Genomic DNA, 20,753 nt, shown 5'->3' on the forward strand with positions numbered 1-20,753 from the left:
GTTTCTGTTTCTGAGGCTGTTTGTTTCAAGGTGAATTAAGACATGAATCCAATTAGTGGTGAGGGAAGAGCTGTGCACTGAAGTGGCAGCATGTACCATTAGCTCTTTAATTTAAAATGCTGATGCATTTTAAATACTGAAGCAGAATTTTAAAAGGAAAATAGCAATGGTTTTGTAGTGTTTTCTAGTGAAGCAGAGACACTATACAATCCAATCTTAAAAATATTTTGAGAGTGAAACCAATGTAATCTCAAAGTTATAGTGAATAATAAGCTCTTTCTTACATATTCAAGTGAATATGTAGCTATTAAAGCATAGATTACTGTTCTCAATCATACCCTTTTTTGGGCCACTATTTTCAGCCATTACAAAAGGGTGTGAAATCTTTAAAAGGATATCTGGAAGACCTCTAGGAACTTTAGTAGGGGAAGCTACAACCAAGGAGAAACTCTTGAACTGTCTCATTCCCCTAAATCTTCCTCTTTTCCCCTTGGCTTTGAGAGCTGAGGTTGTTAGAGATCCTGTGTGCCCTGTTGCATCCTCACTGTTTCAGTAGCCATTGTACAGTGTGGAAAATGTTGTGGTTTGTAGGTAATGTGCAAAGATCATATCCAAATCTTTGTCCGATTGAAAATAGAGCCAGAATAATGGTGCTCTCAGGAGCACAAATGTCCTCTTTTTAATTCTGGTTTGGGGTGAATTGTAAGGGCAGTTTCTTTTGGCACTCTGAGCTCAGAGCCTCATAGTATGGCAGATACTGCAAAGGAACTCAGAACTTTTTCAGCCTTGATAGCCCATGAATGCAAGATTTATTGCCAATAAAGTAGTCAGATTTGGCAGGTAATGCAAATTTATACCAGCTAAAGTGCTTTATTTGGGTCAGAGCACCTTATTTGGCTGTATGTTACACTAAAAGCCACTTCAGTCTTTAAGTAGGACAAATATATTGTACCTAAAATGGCTTATTAAGGAAAAAAAATAAAACAGTTTATGGCAATCCCTATTTGGTACTTCCTCTTGACATTTTGCCAAAAGAATTTCATGGCTTTCTGGGATTTTTAAAATCCCTTAAACCAGCAGTTCCTTTAGTTGAGATGGTGTACATTGCCAGCTTGTTCAGTTGGTAAATCATCATAAATTCCAGCTATCTTTAAGTAACTCCTGCATCTATTTTGCATCCTGGTTCAGGAAACTCCCAGCCCATTGTGTGGGGCTCGCTGCCCCTGTCACAGCTGTTGGAGGAGAACAGCCTGTAGGCTGGTGGGGGTCTGGTTCAGAACTGAACTGGAAACCTATCACTGACCTGGAGATCTCATTACGAGCCTTCTGAGCCTTTCAGAGCCCATCAGTTGACTCTTTTGACTGGCAATGCACTAATGAGCTAATCATGCTGAGGTTTTCTTTCCTCCCTTACTGAATTTGTATAATAAAACTATTGTTCTCTTCCCATCTGGTGTCTGAGTTGGAAATTGGTAACTGATATGCCAAAGGTCAAAGCTGGAGCCAAGTATATAATAGTAAGAGGATTAAATTGTATTAGTTAATTGTAATTTAACTTTTCATTCAACCGTTTTCAGTGAAATAGGTTTGACTTACTGGATTTATATGTGATACAAATTTGTTTCAAATCAGATTTTGGACTCTTGCTATAGAATAGGTATCTATGAGAATCTTGAAAAGAAACTCCTTTTTACATATCAGTTTACTAAAACATCAAAAGAACAGCACTGTAGCAAGGTGAAGTTAATTATTTTTTAAATTCTGAGGCAAGGTTAGTTAAAACAAAAAAACTTCAAACAACAAAACCCCGAAACAAAATGATAAGCTAATGTTGTTTCTAAAATAAATACACTGTGACATATACTATTGAAAGTTTGTTTTAAAATCATTGCCCCTTAAAAAAGATAACTTTCCTCTAAAAATAGATTTACTACTTTCTTTAGGTTTTTGCAGTTAGTTCCTACTCAAGTCCTCATGTTGCAATACAAGACTGAAGCCATTTGTTTGCTAAAGAACATCAGCTTAGTGTCCTTCTCCTCAGGCCCAAATCTGAGCTTCTGTAGATCTAAAGACACTCTTAGCAATTTTTTCTTTTTTTTAAAGTCTAGAATTTAGCTTGGTGCATGGTTGACTTGGTCATATTTATTTTAAAATTATTTTAGTACTTAATGTTATACAACATATTATGCATAATTTGAACCTTTATAGTAATAAGTAATATTCTAAAATTGACCGTATAAATTTTCTCTTGTAGTGCACTAACTCTTGAGGATGAGAAAAGAATGTTAGCAGCTCTGATAAATGGGTTCATAAAAATGGTGAGTGACAATTGTTGCACTGTTTGGTTTCCCTTGGAGCTCTGACTTTCCTGAGATCCCCGGGAGGAACTTGTGTCTGTGTGGCTGAATCAGAGCCCATGTCTGACCTGCCTGAGACCACTGAGAACCCCAACCAGGGCATTTTAGAGACAAGGGAAATGTCACACAGTGTTGGACCTGCTGTGGTGCAATAGGAAAGTTTAAAGTGCACACATTGTTTATTTAATTTTATTTTCTGCTAGTTTTGAGAATCTCCTGTAAAACATAGCAAGTATTTAAAAGTTAAATAGCAATTGAAGTCTTGCCTGTTATAGCATCAGAGAGATCACTGATTTATGGGAATGAAGTTCCATTCCCAGCTCTAAAAAGAACCAATGCCAGCTTCAGTAAACACAAAATAAATATGACTTGTATGTTGTTCTTATCCCCATTTATCTTCATTTACAAATAAAATAATTTGTATCATTAAATTAGTAGTCCCAGAAGAACTCCAGGTGTTTTGTCTTGAATTTGGTTTTTAACTCTTCCCTCCCTATTATCCCAGTAAAATCTTTTGTTGTTCTCTGGTTTTGAGATGTCAGGTTGTTTAAGGAGACTTTCTCAGGCTTTCTTATTCTCTAACCATGTGCTCTCAGTGCTTGATTTTTCTTTCATGTAGAGCTGACAGACTCTGTCTCTACTTCTCCTCTTTGTTCAATTCTATAAATTTGATATAGATGGTTATTTTTATTTCAGCTATAATAATTTGCTAATTAATATGTTTTAATGTATTTTTGCTTTATTAAGCCTTTTATGCAGTATAATATGGTATAATTTCCTTTAGGATGATTTTTCACATTGAATAAAATTTGATGTGGCTTGATAGTCTTGGTTTAGGGGGGAAAAAATCCTGTAGCAGAAAAATGACTAGTTATGAATTTTAAACTAGCACACATTAACATGTAGAGAGAAAAGCAGTTGTAACAGTCATCACTACACTCAGTATTTTTGTGGAAGAATTTGTATATTTAGAGAAGTTTTCTTGAGACTAGGACTCAAAAATGAGCATTGTACAAGTAGAGGAAAGGCAAAAACAGTTGTCTGTAATGCAAGAAGCAATTCTTTGTTTTCTGTTGCAGTTTATTTGATCTTTCAGTGTAGGAATTAAATGTAAATTTTATTCTAATTTTGTAAAAAAATCTTTTGCATATGACTTGAGAAATAATAAATAATGCAACCTTTACTTCTATTAGAAAAAAATTCCGATAGAATACATAAACATAGACTGCCTGGAGACTGTTTCTCATAGGAGGCTTTTAATTGACAGCTGAGACACTGCAGCTGACAGCACTCAAGGTTTTTTAAATCTAGAGGGTTGAAAGTAGGATGTTCTCACAGGAGGGTTGCCTTTTGACTTGTTTCCTGCCAGAATACAAGGTTGCAGCTTTTGCCATCCTGTGTAACCATGTAGTTATTAACCAAACCTGAGGAAAACCTGCAGTTTCTTCTAGTTAGGAAAAATGGTATTTTCTCTTGGAAGCCCTTTATAAACTAGGAATTACAGGAATCTGAATACAGATCCACAGGTCTGTTTCTTTTGTTCTGTTTTTTTTTATTTTGCTTTGTAAGTATGATCAAAACAAGGCCTTTGTCCCTTTTCCATAAAGAATCAAGAGTTTGCTGAGTTTGAAAACACTTCACAAACCTAGTATTTAAATGTTGTTTTCTTGATAAATACTTGATCTGTAAAACAGAACATCATGTGGAGTATAGACAAAAAAACACCAGTAAATCTTTGGTGTTTCCCTGAAGTTTAAGTGTTGTAGAAACTTAAAAGGACAGAGATTATTCAGGTGCCATTTTGTTGTTACTGGTGGGTGTTTTCCTTACCAGTATGTGGGGATTTTGACTTTTGAATATCTGTGGTTTTATCAGAAAGTTAATGGCCTAAAATGGTAAAATCTAGGGGTTTTTTTGTCTTTTATAGGTTTCATTTGGCCGTGACTTTGAACAGCAGCTGAGTTTCTATGTTGAAGCCAGGTCAATGTTTTGCAATCTGGAGCCTGTTCTGGTGCAGTTGATTCATGTAAGCCACAGTTTACCTGCATTTCCTTAATAAGTGGGGATATATTTGCAGTTCTCCCATTCCCTGCCCAGGTTATTGGTCTGGGGCAAAATAAGTGTGAAGTATTTTTATCAGGTGTTTATAAAGTAAATTTTGATCTCATCTCTGATTTGTTACCCTAAACACTCTGAAGGTTTTGCTTGACAGACATGCATGGTATCACTGCAACAAACAAAATGGAGTGTCTTGCAAGAGATTTCATGTCCAGTAAAATAAATGGCACTTTTGTGCATTCAGAATTTGGGTTCTGTCTTCTGTAATCCTCGATCTAGGAGAGATTAGACTGTGTCTGGCTGCAGATCCAGGCACAGTCCTGCTATGATTGGGAAGGTTAATCCCTTTTCTGTATTGAGTCACAGGTGAATATTAGCTGCATCTGATTCCTTTGCAACATTGCATCTCCTCTTAAATCCTTTTATTATTTTGGCTTTGGTTTTAATCAGTGTGTTAGCTGGAAATCATTATTTTTATGCTAGGAAAGAGGTGACAGCACTATAGCTGGGAAGCAAAGGATAAGCTAAAGGCTTGAATAAACCAACAAGTCAACTTTCACAAAACAGGTGATAATTTGCTTTAAGGAACAGTCACAGAAATTTTCCAAATAAAAACTGCAGTCAAGGCACACTTTATCAGTGTTCCTTTTGACACTTGCTGTTCTCTAAATGCATGCAGTAAAACATGCAGGTTATTTGCCACTGGGGCTGTGCATTTTCCTTCATGATTTGCTTTTGGTTTTTATGTGTAGTCTGTGAACCAGCTGGCAATGGAAACAAGGAAGGTGATGAAAGGAAATCATTCCAGAAAGACTGCTGCCTTTGTCAGGGTAGGTCTGACTGATAAACTTTGAGCCTGCTTTCTTTGCAGTTAATGCTGGCTGCTGCCACCTAAGTTCATAATTTTTGAAAAACTAATATATTAGTATTTTTGACACTGTAGTCTCATTTTCTCTTGCCACCAGCAATCTCTCCTCTGTAAAGCCAAATGCTGCTGTTGAAGAAAAAAGGCCCAAACCATCTAATAGCAGCTTTGTATCAAAAAAGAGCAGCAAGATTGACTCCCTCTCTAAAGGAGAGCAATTTGTGTGAATTCTAGAAAGTTCAGCTGTTCAGTGGTATTTGAAATAAAATACCAAATTTCTATGTAACTCAATCACAAAGAGAATGGGAGAAAGGGTAAAAAATACATTCAACTTCTGTCTTGTAATATCAGAGCTTATATGCTGAGATCAGTATTTGAATTTCAAATAAAGTTCCCCTTTGGGCATTAGTGCCTCTGAGACTGTACAGATATGGTCAGATGTGCTTTGAACTATGCACATTCTCTCACAGGCTGTGCCAGATGCTTCTGTTCCCTCCTAACCTGAAACGTACCAACCAGGATGTCTCCCTGTCCGTGTGCTGGGAAGCTGTTTGCATATGCCACTGTTAATGAATGGACTTTTGTTAAGGGCACCTGTGCCGTGTGCTGGACAAAGGATGGCTGGGGTGACCCTGCCCACCCTCCCGGTGCCTGGGGGCCACTTTCTCCATCCAGGTGTTGGGCTGTCCCATAGACCTGCAGCTGCAGCACAGTGGGCTAGATCTGCTTCCTCCCAAACACACACAAAATGCACCTGCTTTGACCAGTTTGGCAGATGGTTTGTCCCTGGGCACAGTAGTCTGCTTTTCTACTTAGCTTTTGGTCTTGAGCTGCAAGCTGCTTACCTAAGGAGAAAGGAACTGTCTGAGCTAGAATCAGAGTAAGTTTTGAGTTTATTTAGTAATAATAACAATAATAAATAATAATAAAATTATTTTTAGAATTATTGAAATACTTGTTAGAAATTTTAAGTTGCTGATTTTGGGCTTGACGTAATACATGCTTTTTATTGAAAGCCTTTCCCAAAACTGATCTACAGATTTTGATTCCTAATTGTGTATAAAATCAGTAAGGATTGCTATAACTCAGAATTGAATTTTATTCAGTTTAATTTTTTTCATTTGCTTCAGGCTTGTGTTGCCTTCTGCTTCATTACAATTCCATCTCTGAGCAGCATCTTCACACGTCTTAATCTGTATCTTCACTCTGGACAGGTTGCTCTGGCAAATCAGTGCCTTTCACAAGGTAAGACATGAATTTGTCTATTTGAAGGATCTCTTATTTCAGAAATATTTCTAGCTATGAATAATAACTTGGTTGAAATCATAAGTCATATGTATATTTATGATGTAATTAACATACAGCCCTGTTTGAGAGTAAAAACTTGTCGAATTAAAGCATCTCTTCAATTCTAACACAAATTCTGTGATCTCAATAACCAAGGCAGCTGACTGTAGTTAACACAGGCTATGAGATAGGCTGTCCCAAATTAAATAGGAATTATGGTAAGCATGAAATATTTCTCTCCTGCATAATTATGCAAGCACTCTAATCACAAATAATGTGCTTTATGGATAAAGAAACTAGTTCATCTGTGTAGTAGTTCAGAGGCTGACAAAATCCTGCAGGGAGCTGGAAAAAAATTAGAACTTAGGTTAGGAACAGCAGAAACTTGCTATTGAAGCACGTGTGATAAATGTTTAGCCAGGAAAATGTGCCATTATAGCAGAGTGAAACAGTGGAGAAATACCAGATCATATGAAGGTTGAAAAATATATTTTCTTTTTTTTTATTTGAATTATTGATTGAACCAGGACCTGAGCACAGTTTTCAGCCATCCTGTTAGCTCAATGTTAAATAATTGGAATTTCTGACAAAATGTGATTTTGGGGAAAAAATGGGAGCTATTCTGGCACCAGAATGAGCATTAGGTCTGTGTTGCCATTTCATACAGTCTTGTTCCTGTTCATGTCACAAAGGAAAGACAGTTTACCTATTCTGAAAGTCTTCTCATACCTTTTACTGCTAGCAGTATTTTCCTTTTCCTTTTTAAAATTATGTCATTCTACTTTGGTTTGCAATTTTAATCCTGACTTTCAGTGTCTGCTCTCCGTTGGTAAATGCTTTTCCTTTACATGTTTTCAGTGGAGCTGTGAGAGTAATAAATTGGATTACTTTGCAACATCTTTTGTTGTGACTATTAATTCTCTGCTTCTTCACGAGGGCTTGTTTTCCAAGCTCTGCATTTACCAGCAAGTTCCAGCTGCACAAACAAGCTGACTTAGGATGCTGATTAAGACTTTTTAGTGCAGGGTGACTGTTGTATTTCTTTGTTTTGAATCTGATGTTGCCCATATAGCAAAGCACAGGGATTTAGAGTAAAGCTATCTGTTGTGTCCAAGTATGTTGTGCAAATAAAAGGTCTGCAAAGTCTGTTGTTGTGCAATTAGTATTGTGCAGTTTCTTTGTAGATAACAGAGTTTACAAAAAATAGACTCGCTCTTTCTTCCTATGGCATTTTGTTTAATTGACCAGCCTACCTTATCCTGTGCACCAATTTTTGTTATTGTTGCTCTGTTGCAGTGGTTCTCTTGTTGGAAGCAAATACAAGGCAGTTTTTTTGTAATATTTGGTCTTTGAGGATTATGCCCTGCCCATGTTGAGACCCACTCTGTGCTTTAATAATCTTTCAATTTATAAACTGCTTTTTCACTGTTTTTGTGATCCAAGTCTTCTCTGAGTGAGCCCAATAATTCTTCTCTGGGCCCCAACAATTGTCCAGATTTTTCAGTGTGAGTTTATAAATGTGCCCAGCTGTTGTTTGACATGTGAACACAGTGCACTCACCAAATAAGAGGATCCCTGTCCTGAAATCTCTTAAAGTAATAGGTATATGCAAAGCATTATAAACTCAGTCTCTAAACTGCATGTTTATTTACCACACTTTCCCAACTTTTAGATCCACAAGCTAGAGAGAAGAGCATTTGGTTTATCTCCAGTTTTATTAAAATGAAGCATGTGCAGAACTCTGATGTTCAGTAACTCCCTTCACTTACCAAGGTTGTGTTGTTATGCACTTTTCTGCTTCCTTAGAAAAGCTATTTTGGGTACAATTTGTGTCCAAGGACATGTCACTTGCATGAGTAATTTAGCATGTACTTACCAGTTAGGCACTGTCTTGGGTCATTTGTTGTGAACTGTCTTTTCAGGTGTTGATGCACCAAAGTCAGATAATGTGTCCTTGAAAGTTACTTCTAACACAGTTTAATCTGTATCTTAACTGAATAAGTAAGAAGTACTGATTAATTCATAACAGCAAATTTAAATCCAGTCAGTTTACTGAGTTAACTGATGCCAATTAGATACTGATCTACTAAAACCAATGCAGCATGAAGTGAAGATTTAAGAGCATGCAATTAATGCTGCCACTAGGCCAGGAAGTGAAATTGTGCCTTTCTGTAACCTTTATTTCACACTGATTTGGATTAGCTTAATTGCTTTAAAATTGTAAAGAGAAGTAAAACTGAAAGGCAGAGCACCTGAAGTGGTATCTCAGCCAGCAGTGGAACATGCAGGTGTTTGTGTGTGTTCCATTTATCTTTAAAGATTCCAGCTGTTGTTTTTAGTAACTTAAATTTTTGGATTTTTCTTAATCTTAAATTCCTATGGGGAGTCTATTTCAGTGAGTTGAGTTTTCACTTAAACACATAACAAAATTGAGTTCCACAATTTCTGTTGGCAATAAGAAAACTTCTCTAAATTGCCAATGTATCCAACTTGAAAAAGGAGTAGAATTATGTGTCAGGGTAGATAAGGGGAATTTTAAAAATTGCTTTTTTATAAAGAGGATGTGCAGGTCATAACAAAAAAAATTTATGAGTCTGAGGATTGCATTGATAAACTACCAACAACTGGAGAGCCACAGCTAATCTGCTTATAACTGGAGGAGTTTGGGGTTTGCTTCATTCCCAGTCTCAAGGGGCAGCAGTAGCAGCCCATCAGTCCTCGTGTATCTCTGTTCCCATTTCCTCTGTCAAATCAGAGTGTTGCCTGCTGGGATTTGCCACACTGTTAATCAAATCAAGTGTTTGAACTCACCCAGATACTTCAGTATTAGAAAATGGTAATTGTAGTTTTTCTTGGAATAGATTTTCTTTAATACAATGAAATTGGGTCAGAAATCTGAATTTATAGGCTCATGAAACTCCAGTATGAATACACTGATGGGTGTCTGTCTGGGAATGCTGTTCAGTATGTATTAAACATGACTATTTTCTCTTATGTCTCCAGCTCCCAAGAGCTGCTTTAAATAAAATGAATCTGTAATTATGTTTCAAATGTTTTAGGTGATTTTGTCCTGGATTGCATAGTTTGTACCTCTGGAGAGGCTGTTAAGAGCCCACCTTTGAAAGGGAGATGCCAGATGTTACAGAGCTGGGCTGTTCATTTCTTTAACTGAGCCACTGAACGCTGCATGCTGAGAGTAATAAATTCTCATTGGTCATGCTTCCTGCCATGGGGAGTGCTTGGACTAAATTGAGATTAAATGCATGCTCCATTGTGTCACTCCTCTAGATTTCTGAGATATAGGTATTATTTTAATTGCACATATTTCCTCCCTGTGGAAATGCTACTTTTGTCTGTCAGAGAACAGACAGCAAGAGTTTCTGATTGCTGGTCACAGCATTCAGCAGGTGGGTGGATATGACGTAACTTTCTGGTAATGTGTGCTTAAGCAGTGGTTTTGTTTTAAAGGCTCTGAAATTCCTGCCTCACTTCAGAAGTAATGTGCTGAGTGAATAAAGAAATTCAGCTGATTCTGTGTGACTAATTTCCCTGGGATACTGTCAAACATAAAACTGTATAAAAATGAAGTCTGTCCCTCAGACCAACTGGTGCAGACCTTTTTGTTTAGCAAGTGCAGCTTTTGATTCTGAAGTGTCCAATGCTCAGTGTAATTCTAGGTATGTGTTCTGTTCTCCAATTGTAGCTGAAACAGTTTCACATGGTAGGATGCAAAAGTAATTTCTTTTCTACTGCAGAAAATGTTATTTTCCCATGAATGTTCACTAAATATGACAGGATTCATCCATGCTCTAGAGAAAGTATGGTATGGAATATCTAATAAGCAATTTTAAATCATAGTCTAATAATGTTTTAGAGTATATTCTCAGTACCATTAGATAACAGTTTTTAGTATTTCTTCCTAATCTCCTAAAATCTTTATAGATCTGATGAATATAAATAGATGGAATTTGAGGGAAAGAATTCAGAAAAATAAGAACCTGAAGAGATTTTCCTAATTACAGATTTTGGGACTTCTTGGCTCATGCTTCTCTGGTGAGATCAGTGTATGCTGTTTCTGTTACCTTTTTAAATACTATTTTTCCTTGAAAGCAGGAAAGGAGCTTTGAGAAAAAATCTGAGATACTGCTTTTCTTACTAGTAATGCTAAATGTTGCTTTATTTGGACAGAATTATGACTTAACTGTTACCTCTGATTTCCACAGCTGAAAGCTTCTCTCATTCCCTGAGCCTTTTGTTGTCTCTTTATCCCATCCAATAGCTTTTCCATATGATGTGGAGAGATGACATCTCTGTCTCTTTAAGCTTTTCAGACTAGTATTTTATATCAGTTTGTCAGTTCTTCAAGTCTGTCTAGCCCATGACCTGTTTCTGAAAGTGTCTGGTAGCATCTACTAAGGGAACCTACAGGAAACAGTAATGCATGATGATACTTCTTGGCTTTCAGCTGCAGGTGATCTAAATACATCCTTCAACAAAGCTTGTATATGGACCGTGGTACTTAAAAAAAATAAATGGACCGATCCTTCAGAATTTAATTTTTTAATCAATTGTTACTTTTTGGCCTTTGTGACCTTTGGCATCCTGTGACAGCAAGTTCCACAACTGGAAATCTAATACTTAGGGATTTATTTCTGCCTGGTTTTTAAATGTTAGCTGAGTGTCTCAGAGCATGCAGCTGATCTGAGCAACCTTCAGTCATTCCTGATTCATTTTCTTGCTGTTTCTGAGATAATGCAGTTTGTAAGTCCTAAAGAAATTGTTGTCATTGTAGTCTTTTCTAATAAGGAAACAGTTCCCTGCCTTGGCACCTTTTTAATCCTTCTGTCCTCTTGAAAATGGGAAGATCAGGACTGTGTTAGACAGCTGTTTAGGATGTAGTTTTCAGGAAACCATCTATAATGACTCCAAAATCTTTCATGAGTGTAAATAGCCTATTTGGAGCTCATCTTCCTACAGTTTTAGCAAGGGCTGTTTCTTTCCACACATGCCTTACTAATATTAGAGTTCATCTGCTGCTTTATTGCTCAGAATCATGAGATCCATCTGTGATGCTTTGCAGTCACGTTCCAGACTAGTCTGCAAACATTGTCACCTCCCGGCTCATCATGAGGATCTGTCTCTGCAGAACCTTAAGGAATGCAGGAGACATTTTGCTCCACTGTGAAAACATTTATTGACACTCCTTTCTCTGTCCATCCCATTGTTATGTATCCCTATGAGGACTTTCTTCCTTGTCTTCTGTCAGCTTAGTTCTTTAAAGAGCCTTTTCTATAAGGAACACTGTTAAGGGGTTTTTAAAATCTAAGTATTTGTATTGAGTGAGTTACTTTTTAAACACAAACTTGCTGGTTCATTGGAAAACTTGAGAGACTTCTGAGGAATTATTTCTCTCTGCAAATACCATATTGACTCTTCAGCCTTCATGTTTTTCCACATGTCTATTCATTTGATTTTTTTTTCACCTCATAATAACTAGGAGAAACCTAGTATTTGCCTATAACATTATTTGAAAATTTCCAGTATTACTAGTGGAGCTTTCTTTAGAGACTACTGCTGATGCCTTACCTCACAGTCCTCAGGGACTATATGGAATGCAGAGAGGCAGGCTGGAATTTGTGGTGTTTTTTGGGGGTTTTTTGGAGGGTAGTGATATGGTGTGTGTTGCACTTACTGACTACAGCTTAAAAATAAAGTATCTTGTGTCCAGTGTCCTTGCTGATATTGTGTGATGTCCCTGTGCACATCCATCTTCCCTTCCACCTGTGCCTCTGTGTGCCGTTGGAAGTACCAAGGTCTTGCTAACAATCTACTCAACCTACACCTAAACCTGCTCTAGCAAACTTCCTCCACATAACTACCTTGTTATCTGCAGCTATTTCATAATATGAATTAACATAGCACATTCCAGTTCACCAAGCAGCAGGACATTCATTTTCTGATTTCAACTTTGTTACTTCAAATAATTCTTTGTAGTTCGTGGATTGGAAGTGATGTGTAGAGAATTCTAAAATGGAGAATAATGTTCAGTAGTTCAAGGAAAACTACATTTCTGCAATGTGGCAGAAGTCTCACAGTGACCTCACCAACGTTAGGAGAAGGAGTTTCATATGTTTGCAAGACTTGGTTGTCAAAACAGTAATGGATTAATTAATTTAACAGAAAAAATAAGGCAACAAAACCCCCACAATTGCTTCCCATTAATTTTTTGCACTGGAGTACAAGACCTCATTGAATTACCAGCATCTGTCAGATGTGGAAGCAAAATCTTTGGAGTATTAAATTAAGTTTGACAGTGTTGTAAGACGTGAAAGTGGTGTGGAATGCAGAAGACTCTGGATGGTCCCTGGTTTTGTCCTTTGGGTCGACTTAGGCTGGTGTAATTGTACCCAGCACTAAAAATAGTTTGGGTAGGTATGTCAAGCTCACTCCCATTTGCTCTTTGAAGGTGGACTTAAGGAGCTTAATTGTTTTCCCATCTCTAATGGCTTTGTTCCTCCTTGATTTTTTGCCTGCCTGAAATCTAAAATTCACTCAGTTTAATTGGCTGTCATAGATGCAGCAAATACAGTGCAACCTGAATTTTTATATCTAGAGACAGTTGTGTATAGGAATATATGGGGGTGCATATAGCCATGGGTACGTGTGATTAAATGTCTGTGTGCATGTGCCATCATGAATATTGTCAATAGCAGAACATTCAACACCAATTTCACTCGCTTTTCCTTCTGTGGGAGAGTATTTTCTGGAAGTGCTGACTTGGTTATCCAAGACTGTTAGTTTTTGTAGCCTGAAGGTCAGCATGTATGCTCAGGGGAAAGATTTATAGGATTATGGTCAACCAAAATGAAGGAGCTGCTGTGAAAGGATAAATGTAGCGGACCATGAAGTATGTTTCGTTCGGAGCACTGCACAAGATATTAACAGCAGTCTGGGAAGGCTTCATCATAATGATTTGTTGTAATGCACAGGCTGCTGCCCCCTTATCCAGTTTAACAGGGGTTCACTTTAGAAGCATTATACTGTAGGCAGATAAGAAAACAGCATCTTTTTTCAGAAGAAGCCTTTTTTTTTTTAAATCAAGAACATAACATCATTGTGGGTTTTGGTGCTTTTTAAGTGGTTCCTTATACCTTTTGGAAGCCAGGAAGTGATGTACAGTTTCGTTTTAAAACATCTCTACAGTAATAGCTTTAAAAATTGACTTTTAAAGATAGAGAAAGCATCATTGCATAACCTCATAATTAAAGTAATTCAGAATTAAACAGATGCTCATTTCATACTTTTTGAGAAAATAGCATGTCTGTGACAACCTATTTAGTGAACTTTTTCTCCAAACTCAGAGCATGTGGTGCATACTGACAGCCCCCTGCAAGTGAACAGGATGGTAGTGTTTGGAGGACAAGTAGTTTTCTGCAGTCTGTAATAAAAGTCTTTGCATGAATGTGCATTTTTTTCTCGGTCTTATGAAGCACAAATATCTTGGATAAATGTGCTTTTAGTGTTCCAGCATAAAACCATTTTGTGGTTAGCACAGACCGGCAGGACTCGTAGCAAAATTAATATATTCTCCTTTGCCAGTACTTGTGGATGTACCAAAGCAAAATACAACTGGTTTGTGCTGAATTGCTCTTTTGATTTGCCTTACTGCATTGAGGGGAAAGCAGAAGGAAAAAGGCAAGGAACAAGGATTAAACGTGAGGGACAAGAGCCCCCCAGTCTCCTCATTGTGCTGGGACAGTGACAGTACATGGGGCTTACAGGGTGGCACTGCAGGAGTGACCAGGGACAGCAGCCACGTGGGGACAGCCCGGGGGCAGCTGCTCTGTGACTGCCATGGATAGGGGAGAAAAGGGAAGCACAACGGAACTTGTGACAGCCCCGGCAGGGCTTGGTGAGCCATCAGGGGTGTGGGCAGGTCTCTCCTTGCTGCAGCAGATGCAGAGGAGCCAGGGATGCTGCTCTGCCCAGCAGGTGTGGGGAGGGAGCTCAGGGCTCTGAAGCTGCCCAGCCAGATGAGAGCAGCTCTCATTCACAGCAACGGCAGGAGGGCAAGAAGAATAAATTCAATCAAATTTCAGTTTTTCAAAGTGAAGATAAGAAGTTTGGGGTTTGCACTATGGCAGAAGTTTAGAGGAAAATGTGTAGGACTGTGATTGCTGGGAGAGCAGGCAGCAGGTTAGGGTGAGGTATGTGCAGCTCTTCTCTTTCCCTGCAAACTGATTGCTGCACAGGTCATTCTCATCCTGTTATGAAATAACTTCAGAAGGCAGGAGTATTCTCTGCACAGACATGGGTACTTTGGTATGCAGACTATTCTCTGAGGCACATTCCTTGTTTGTCTGGTCACGTTTTTATTCTATGGTGATGTGGGACATGCACTTTTATTTTTTTTCTGCTGAGACAACTGCGGAAGTGACAGCGATTCATTTACTTGTGCTAGAATGAACATCTGCTGCTGCTTTCCTTCCTCTAATAAAGCTCAGAGAAGGAATACCTACCTTCTTTTTGCTTGGCTGTCTGAACTTATATGTTGTTTGAAATAAATAAAAAGCATTCTTTCACTCCTTAATAAATGTATAGAATAAAAGGAAGTACGATGTTTGACAGAAGGGGTCTGTGTTCTAGGCACTGAAAAGTTCAGAAGGGCTCGAGCACTTGTGTGCTGAAAAGAAATAAGAGTCAGAACTATGTTTTTTCCAAAGCACATGTTTCCCTGGTATTCCTCATAAGCTTAAATTAGATATCAGTTGGTACTATATTTAGCAAATTTGCTTGGAGTCTCAAATGAATTTTTCCAGAGCAAGCTGCACTCCTGGAAATGTCCATGCCTGCCTGTCAGTGGTATCTCCATCCCAGCCATGTAACACCTCTTTGCTTTCACCAACAACTCTGTTTTCTCTTTGATAAAGTCTGATTTCATGGCCTTGGTCCCTGTTCCTGTGAAATAAAGATACAGTATTAATTCAGAAGGATGCTTTGAAGTATATGGCTGAACGACTCTAGTGAGATGTGGATACTTGGATATTCTGAAATGTAGCCAAGAAAGTGCAAAACAGTGTTGCTGTAAGGATTTTTTTGTGAACTCAGCATGTATAGGAGGTCATCTAGTGTGAGAGGGAGAATATTATCGCTTCCAATTTGTGTATAAACTGACAAATAGATGTTCTACTGTTTGGAATTTATATTTTTGTAAGATTAGAGACATAATAAAGAGTTATGAAAAGCCTCTTCTTAGCTATTTTGCCAAGGCCATAATGATGGATCTTTCTCTAATTCCTGTATTGTGATTCTTGGAAAGGATCCTTTTATTTGGGGAACCAGCAATACCTGTTTTAAATGTTTTAATGATTATAAATAATTAGAGAAATGAAGCTGTCAGTATTTCTTTATAACTTTAACAGCCTTTGGTGAATGAATTGGTGAACAAGATAGCATGAACCTTTGGATTCCTTATTCTTTAGATAAGTCAATTTTGAACCATGTACTAATTTCTTTTTTTATTATATACACATTATATGTGAAATGATAGTGTCCCCTTATTTTGCAAAGAAGAAGAGTTATAATTTCAAAAGCCTTGAGTGAGGTGGGAATTTCTTTGGAAGAAACAGTATCACTTGAATTACCACAGATTTTGACTGCTGTGTCTTGAGTTTCTTTGCAGTTAAACACACATTCATTTTCTGTCATCTGTTGGAAACAAACTTAAGGCAATCATTGGGTCACAGGTGTGATTGCCATCTTGGCTGGAGTGGTAATACAGCAGCTCTATTTCTATTTTGTAGCTGATGCTTTTTTCAAAGCTGCAGTGAGCCTTGTTCCTGAAGTGCCGAAAATGATCAGTGTGGATGGAAAGATGAGACCTTCCGATGCCTTCCTCCTGGAATTCCTTTGTAACTTTTTTTCCACATTATTAGTTGTTCCGGTAAGTTGTGTGTGTATGAACAGCACACAGGCTGGTAGACTGTTTTGACTTTCCTGTTAAAAAATACAGAGTAGGCTGGGCTTTAGAGTGGGAGATGCAGGGATTAGTTTTCTGTGAGCAGCTGAACTGATCTGGCCATTGGCTGTGAAATCACTCACCCCAGTGCAAAATGGAGAGGCAGAACAACTGTGTGTAGAGAAGGATGTGCAGCATTGCCACTCTCAGCAGCACCTCGGGGTAGAATGAAATCTCACCATCATTTAATTGTGTAAACCTCATTTACTGTTTTATTAGCTGAGCATTCAAAAAATACCTGAGCAGTGGAAAAATACAGAGCTCTAGTTTCTGTTAGTTTCAGTTACTCTGTTGTAGGCTGCCCAACCATCTGAGTGAAAACAGTAATCTGAAGATGGATTTTCGCATAACCTTCCTCTTCTGATGAATATTTCACAAAGTAGTACCATTCTACAGCCTTCCAATTTTTAACTAATTGTCAAGTTTAGAGAGAGAGAGAGAGAGAGAGAGATGTCATTTTCCTTCCAATATTTTAAGCTATAGCTAAAAGATGAGGGAAAATTGTAAATTAGTCTGGAACACCAGAAAAAAAGAAGTTTGAAGTATATGCATTTGTTCTTAGAAAAAAGTAGGTTGTTTCTTCTCAGTGAAATATTCCTTATGGTTTTCTCCTTCCTGTTTTCTTTGACTCCATGTTTGGTGAAGCAGCACACAGTGTGGTGCTGTCCAAATCCTCATCCTCAGAGCAGTGGATTCTCCTTATTCCAGTGGAAGGGCTCTCCCAAGCCACACATGTTCAGAAATGTGGAGGTGCTGTGTTGTTAGAAGGCAAAGGGCAGTTGTGTTGCTGACTGCAGAAGTAAGACCTTGAAGGAAGGCTGTGGAATGACTCGGGTCATTAACAGAATTGAAGAAGGGAGATGCAACCTCTCATATTCAGTAAAGAAGAATAACTTGCAAAGAGATGCCAGGATTCAGAAATTAGCTGCTGTAATTTTTTCTTCTCTTTACTTTACATTCCCCAGTGGACTGTGATTTGTCCTGTGTTTGTTGGTATCACTGCACCAACTGCCAGCTGGAATTAGCTTGGTGCACTGTTAAAGCTGCTTGCAAAAGCTCCCAGCTTATGTAAGGCAGATGTCTTTCTACTCCTTTCATGTTAAAAGATTATTGATTGTCTGTAACTCTGACTTCCCAGTGTAGGTGTTCTTCTGAAACTCATATGAGTAATATACTACAGCTTATGGACATGATTTTATTAAAAACATCTACCCAGTATTTAATTTTAGAGGCTTCGCTGTTAAGAAGCTGACAATTAATTTTGTACTACTCCCCTATGACTAGAAAACAAAGCATTTCAAAGTTTGTCTGTGAAGACTGCCTAGATCAAGTTCTGACTAAGGGGCAGATGGACATTTTAGATGGAAACTGGAAGAAATTTTTGAAAGGATTTGCAGGAAGCACACTTAAGAAAAGTAGCTGTCAGCTTTAATTATATTGTAGTTTTGCTTTTATAGAGCTCATATTGTGACTCTAAACCACTGAATAACTGCCAATAATCCTGGTTTTGTTTTGGTTTTGACCTACCTTTTTTCTTTTCCGTAGGACCATCCAGAACAAGGAGTGTTGTTTCTTGTGCGAGGATTACTAAATGTGATCCAGGATTATACTTGGGAGGATAACAGCGATGACAAAGTCAGGATTTATACTAATGTTTTGCATCTTCTGTCTGCCATGACTCAAGAAGCATTTATCTACCATGTAGATAAAGGTAATGCCCAAGGGGGGCTCTGGGGCCTGGCGTTCCACCGTGCAATTTTTGGCATTGTGTTACCACTGTATCTGGTTAATGATGATCAGTGGTAGTCAGTCTTACAGAATGGATTGTTCTTCTGTCCAGTTCCAGGTATTGTAACTTAAAATAATCACAGGAGGTGGCTCCTGAAAGATACAGAGTCTGTTCTTCAAAGTGCACCTGTGTGGAGTGGGTTGCTTGGTTTGCTCCTGGTGGTGGTGCAAATGCTTTTTAATTGTGAACTTCTCAAGTAAATGTTAGAACTTTACACATATAGAGGGTTTTCTTTTGCTCTAAAGTATCAACTTGATTTATACTTATCTTTGTTGTTTCATTCACATTTATTAACAACTCCAGTTTTCAGAATATAAAGCCTAAACTCCATTATTTAAATTATATATTTACTGTTTTGAAGGGAGGCTTTTCAGTTTTGGAAATTGCAGTGATAATTTATAAAAATCTTCAGAAAAACTAGAAAATTCTAAAGATTTTACATTCTATGAAATAGATGTCAACTTTTTTGTAATGATATTTTGACATACTTTAAAATCTGAGTATTTTCCTTCTGATTACAGATTACTAAATCAGAGGTAGAGTAATAATTGAATTTTTTAAAGCATGCTGGAAGATTAGCAAGTCAGAGAGGCCAAACTAGTTTTTCTTTTAGTTGCATAGGACATTCACAGAGAGGCAGGCTGGAATATATTCTGCAGTTCTTCTGGTGAATACTCTGTCACAGTTACCACCCATGACAAAATATCTCTTGAAGTTACCAGCACAGAAATAACTGTCAGTTGATCTACTACTCTGTAGTAAATCTGCAGTTCAAATTTTGTAAGGAAATGTGGTTTAGCTGCTTTCTCTTTAATTTCATTTTTTATATGACCAAAATAGCTGCATAATCTCAAGATGAGAAATCTAAATTAATTAAAATTGTGATGGAGATAAGCATGGAAATACAAATTATTAATTTTTACCCTGTAGTAGGGTGATTTTTTTTTTCTAAGTGCACCATGTACCTTAGCTTCTTGAAATGAAATTTCCTTGGGAACAGGAGATCATCTTTTATCTTTTGTGCTTTCTGATTTACTTAGAATACACTTAAACTTACAAATTTCTTGTAGCCTATTTCATAGTAAAACAATTAGACCAAAAGACATGTTTAAAATCACAATTACATCAGCTCTAAAAACTTCAAGAGCTCTCTCCCTCTGAAACTGAAAACACATTTTCTGAATTTCTAACCATGACTTTGAGGTAATCCCAGTTTTATTTTAGGAAAAAAAAAATTAAAATGCAGTTTCTTTTGAAAATTTTGTTTTCATGAAGTAAAACAGGAACTGTTTGGCCCAGTCCTGCTGCCATTGCAGATGATGACCTTACGCTGTTATAAAGTGATGGGAGCGCTGTCTCTGTGGAGAAAAATGAATATTGGCACTATATGTTGTTTTGCAGTAAGTCTAGCAGATACATTTTTGAGTCTGGCTGCATCCAGGAATACAGCACTGGCTTTAAGCTAAAAGATTCTTTTCAGTGTTTTGTTCCTGAAATCGAAGGGCCATAATAGGCAACCAAGTGGGAGGCACCTACCCAGCATTTTTCTGGTTGTGTACCATGGAGGAGGGTCATTTTATAACTTCCAAATGTGGCCTTCTGTCAGTAGCTGGTGTTTTTAATATCAAACAAATGCACAGCTCTTTAGCCAAACCTAAGCTTGAATCCATCTCTGCAGTTGATTCCAATGATACCCTGTACGGTGGAGACTCCAAGTTCCTGGCTGAAATTAACAAACTGTGTGAAACAGTGATAGCACAGATCCTGGATCATCTGAAAAGCCTTGGAAAAGAAGAGGTATGTTCTTACTCAGCCTGATTCAATACAAAACCAAAAGTAATTTGGAGTTGAAGAAACAGACCACCTTTGACCAGGCATTGGTCTTTTCAAAAGCTTCTGGAACTTTATAACAAGAGGAAATTGGGTAATGTTACTTTTTAAAGAAGTGAGTCCATCACGTAGGCAGGCTTGTGTGGAGACACCTAACAATGTGAGGGAGATCATGTCACAATTACAATCCATGTTTAAGGTGCAGGCTGAAGTTTCCTGCTCAGCTGTGTTCTGTTTGTGTATGGGCTCACGGAGCTGTCAGGCAGTAGGAGCTGCTCTGGCACACTGTGGTATTGGTTGTGGCTGTGCACCAAGGAGGGGCTGTGCTGCAGTACAGAATGATCACTGCAGAGCAGCACTCTGCACTGAGAGTGAGCTTAGAGTTAGCTTTAATTAACTGCCTTGAGTCCTGGTGTAGTCTGGTTATGGAAACATGATGCTCTGTGAGGTTAGAGGTAGCTTTAAATTAACCAGCTCGAATCCTATTGTGGTTGGGTTATGAAAATACGATGCTCAGTGTGGAATGACTTTTTTTCTTACAAGTCTTTC

The 20,753-nt window shown here is 37.8% G+C and overlaps 1 protein-coding gene across 1 annotated transcript in view; it reads left to right on the forward strand.

Annotated features, from left to right (window-relative positions):
• Window positions 1-20,753, forward strand: part of VPS35L (VPS35 endosomal protein sorting factor like) — a 51,450-nt gene that overhangs the window by 23,491 nt on the left and 7,206 nt on the right. The window contains exons 23-29 of the mRNA XM_071571217.1: window positions 2,255-2,318; window positions 4,285-4,383; window positions 5,168-5,245; window positions 6,411-6,525; window positions 16,371-16,510; window positions 18,131-18,296; window positions 20,053-20,171. Of these exons, the coding sequence (XP_071427318.1) occupies window positions 2,255-2,318; window positions 4,285-4,383; window positions 5,168-5,245; window positions 6,411-6,525; window positions 16,371-16,510; window positions 18,131-18,296; window positions 20,053-20,171 (781 nt within the window). The remainder of the gene's footprint in view (window positions 1-2,254; window positions 2,319-4,284; window positions 4,384-5,167; window positions 5,246-6,410; window positions 6,526-16,370; window positions 16,511-18,130; window positions 18,297-20,052; window positions 20,172-20,753) is intronic.

The sequence above is a fragment of the Pithys albifrons genome, chromosome 16 (genome assembly GCF_047495875.1).
Source record: "Pithys albifrons albifrons isolate INPA30051 chromosome 16, PitAlb_v1, whole genome shotgun sequence".
NCBI classification, from domain to species: Eukaryota; Metazoa; Chordata; class Aves; order Passeriformes; family Thamnophilidae; genus Pithys; species Pithys albifrons.